The sequence below is a fragment of the Sipha flava genome, unplaced genomic scaffold (genome assembly GCF_003268045.1).
Source record: "Sipha flava isolate LNK unplaced genomic scaffold, YSA_version1 19009_pilon_pilon, whole genome shotgun sequence".
Taxonomy (NCBI): Eukaryota; Metazoa; Arthropoda; class Insecta; order Hemiptera; family Aphididae; genus Sipha; species Sipha flava.
Window position 1 is genome coordinate 1 of NW_020272538.1, and position 1829 is coordinate 1829.

Here is a 1829-nt window from a genome sequence, read left to right on the forward strand (position 1 = left end):
TACGACCACTACGGACCGTGTCATACTCCCCCGCTAAGCCACACAAAGTGTGCGACCCACGGTGGCCGAGCCCGGGCTGGCATTGCTCACCTAGCTGCTTGGGGACTGTGGTGGTGTCCCCTTGAAGAACGGCGGGTCCTCCTCGTCGTCCATGCTAGGCGTCTCCGGGAGTAGGAATGGGGTGTTGAGGAAGACGTCTATGACGTCTCTGCTCGGTTCCGTCGACCCGACCGAGCTCTCTGAGGTGGTAGCCTCTTCCAGCCTCGGTGGGTCGACCTCCATCCTCTCCGGGAGTGCCGTGGTGGTCGGTGGAGTTTGCGGTGCGGAGCTGGAGGTCGAGGGTAAGGACGGGTGCTTTTCCAGCCGGTGTTGTTGGCTGGTGTTTGCAGCCTTCCGTGCCTTTTTCCTCGCCAACAGCTCCCTGAACCGTTCCCGGTTCTTCTGGGCCTTGGTGCTGGGCCCCCTCTCCTTGGTCTCCTCGACCGGTCTCACCGTCTCCCGCTCTTGCGGGGTTCCGGGATTGCCCCTGGACGTAGACGGTGAGGGTCCGGCCGTGGTGCTGGTTGGGCGATAGGGGGTGCCCGGTTTTACCCGAAGCACACGGCTACGCTCAGCCACTGACCAGTTTGAGGGGGTTGGAGGGACCTTGATCGGGAGACGCTGTGTTGGACGGGTCGGCGGGGTCGTAGTTGGTCGTGGTTTTGCCGTTTTCGATGGTGGTGGACCTTTCCGACCTCTCACCGCTGGTGGAGCCGTCCTGTCCGCCTGGATTGTCCGGTTGACGGCGGCCACGCATGCGTCCCATCCTCTCTGAAAGATGGCGTCCCGAACAGGGTCTCTCCGCAACACGTCCTCCGGCATGCTGCGCACCTCCTCCACTGACTGCGGGAGCTGTGTGGTGCGGACGGCCCTGGTGACCCTCTCCAGCGTCGTCGCGATCTCCTCGAGTGTGAGGGTTGAAGGAGGTGGGTTTCCCCTCTTGTCGGCCATATTTCTGTAACAACTTAGGATTAGTACATTCTTAATTTTTTTTTTTAATGTACCTATGGCCTCCTGTGGTTGTCATGGGCGCGTTTCAGGCATGACACATGGATTTTCCGTGGCGGATGTTGGTCGGTTAAGAATACACCCTTACCGACTTTTTTTGCTAAGCGTACCGGTCCCCACCATTTAGGTGCGAAACCGGCGTGAAAACCGTCATGTGCTTTTGACAGGTGGTGTGATTTGTAGTAAACTACGTCGTCCTCACAAAACTTCGAGTCTTTGTGTCCACCTGTCGTCTGCTTGGTACCTAAAACACGCTGCTCACGCGCTGGCCGTTCGCTATTCAAATTTTCGATGCGAACGTGCGTAGAAGGTGCGATGGCCCAGTCCCCGGGTCTTTTACATTCCCTACCAAGAACAAGAACCGCGGGAGGATACCCAGTCACCTCATTACGCCTATTCCTAATCGAGAAAAGGATAGGGGCCAGTTTTGTGTCCCATGAGCTGTGTTTGCCGTCCACTAGTCGTGCGCGCAAACCTTTTTTTAGCTCTTGGTTACGGCGTTCAACCGGATTAGCCCTCGGGTGATATACCGGAGTTGTCCAACCGATCGCTCCCCATTTGTCCAATACGTTAACCATTTCGTTTGAGACAAATTGGGGTCCGTTGTCGCTGAGACACACGCGTGGGTAACCGAAACGTGAAAAGAATTCGCGTTCTAGTGTTTCGGTTATGGTTTTAGTGGTGGCGGTGCCTAATGGGTAAGCCTCGGTCCACCTGCTAAAACAGTCGGTCGCTACTAGTATATATGATTTCCCCCTACTTGTGCGAGGGTAGGGGCCCAT

General features: G+C 56.8%; 1 protein-coding gene across 1 annotated transcript; it reads right to left on the reverse strand.

Moving 5' to 3' along the window:
- Nucleotides 1–90: 90 nt before the first annotated feature.
- On the reverse strand, nucleotides 91–990 carry LOC112681339 (serine/arginine repetitive matrix protein 1-like). Its single transcript, XM_025551604.1, has one exon. It carries the CDS (start codon nucleotides 988–990, stop codon nucleotides 91–93), a length of 900 nt encoding a protein of 299 aa, XP_025407389.1.
- Nucleotides 991–1829: the final 839 nt, after the last annotated feature.

Coding starts and splice junctions, on each gene's coding strand:
- LOC112681339 (XM_025551604.1), bottom strand. CDS start 990: ATGGCCGACAAGAGGGGAAACCCACCTCCTTCAACCCTCACACTCGAG.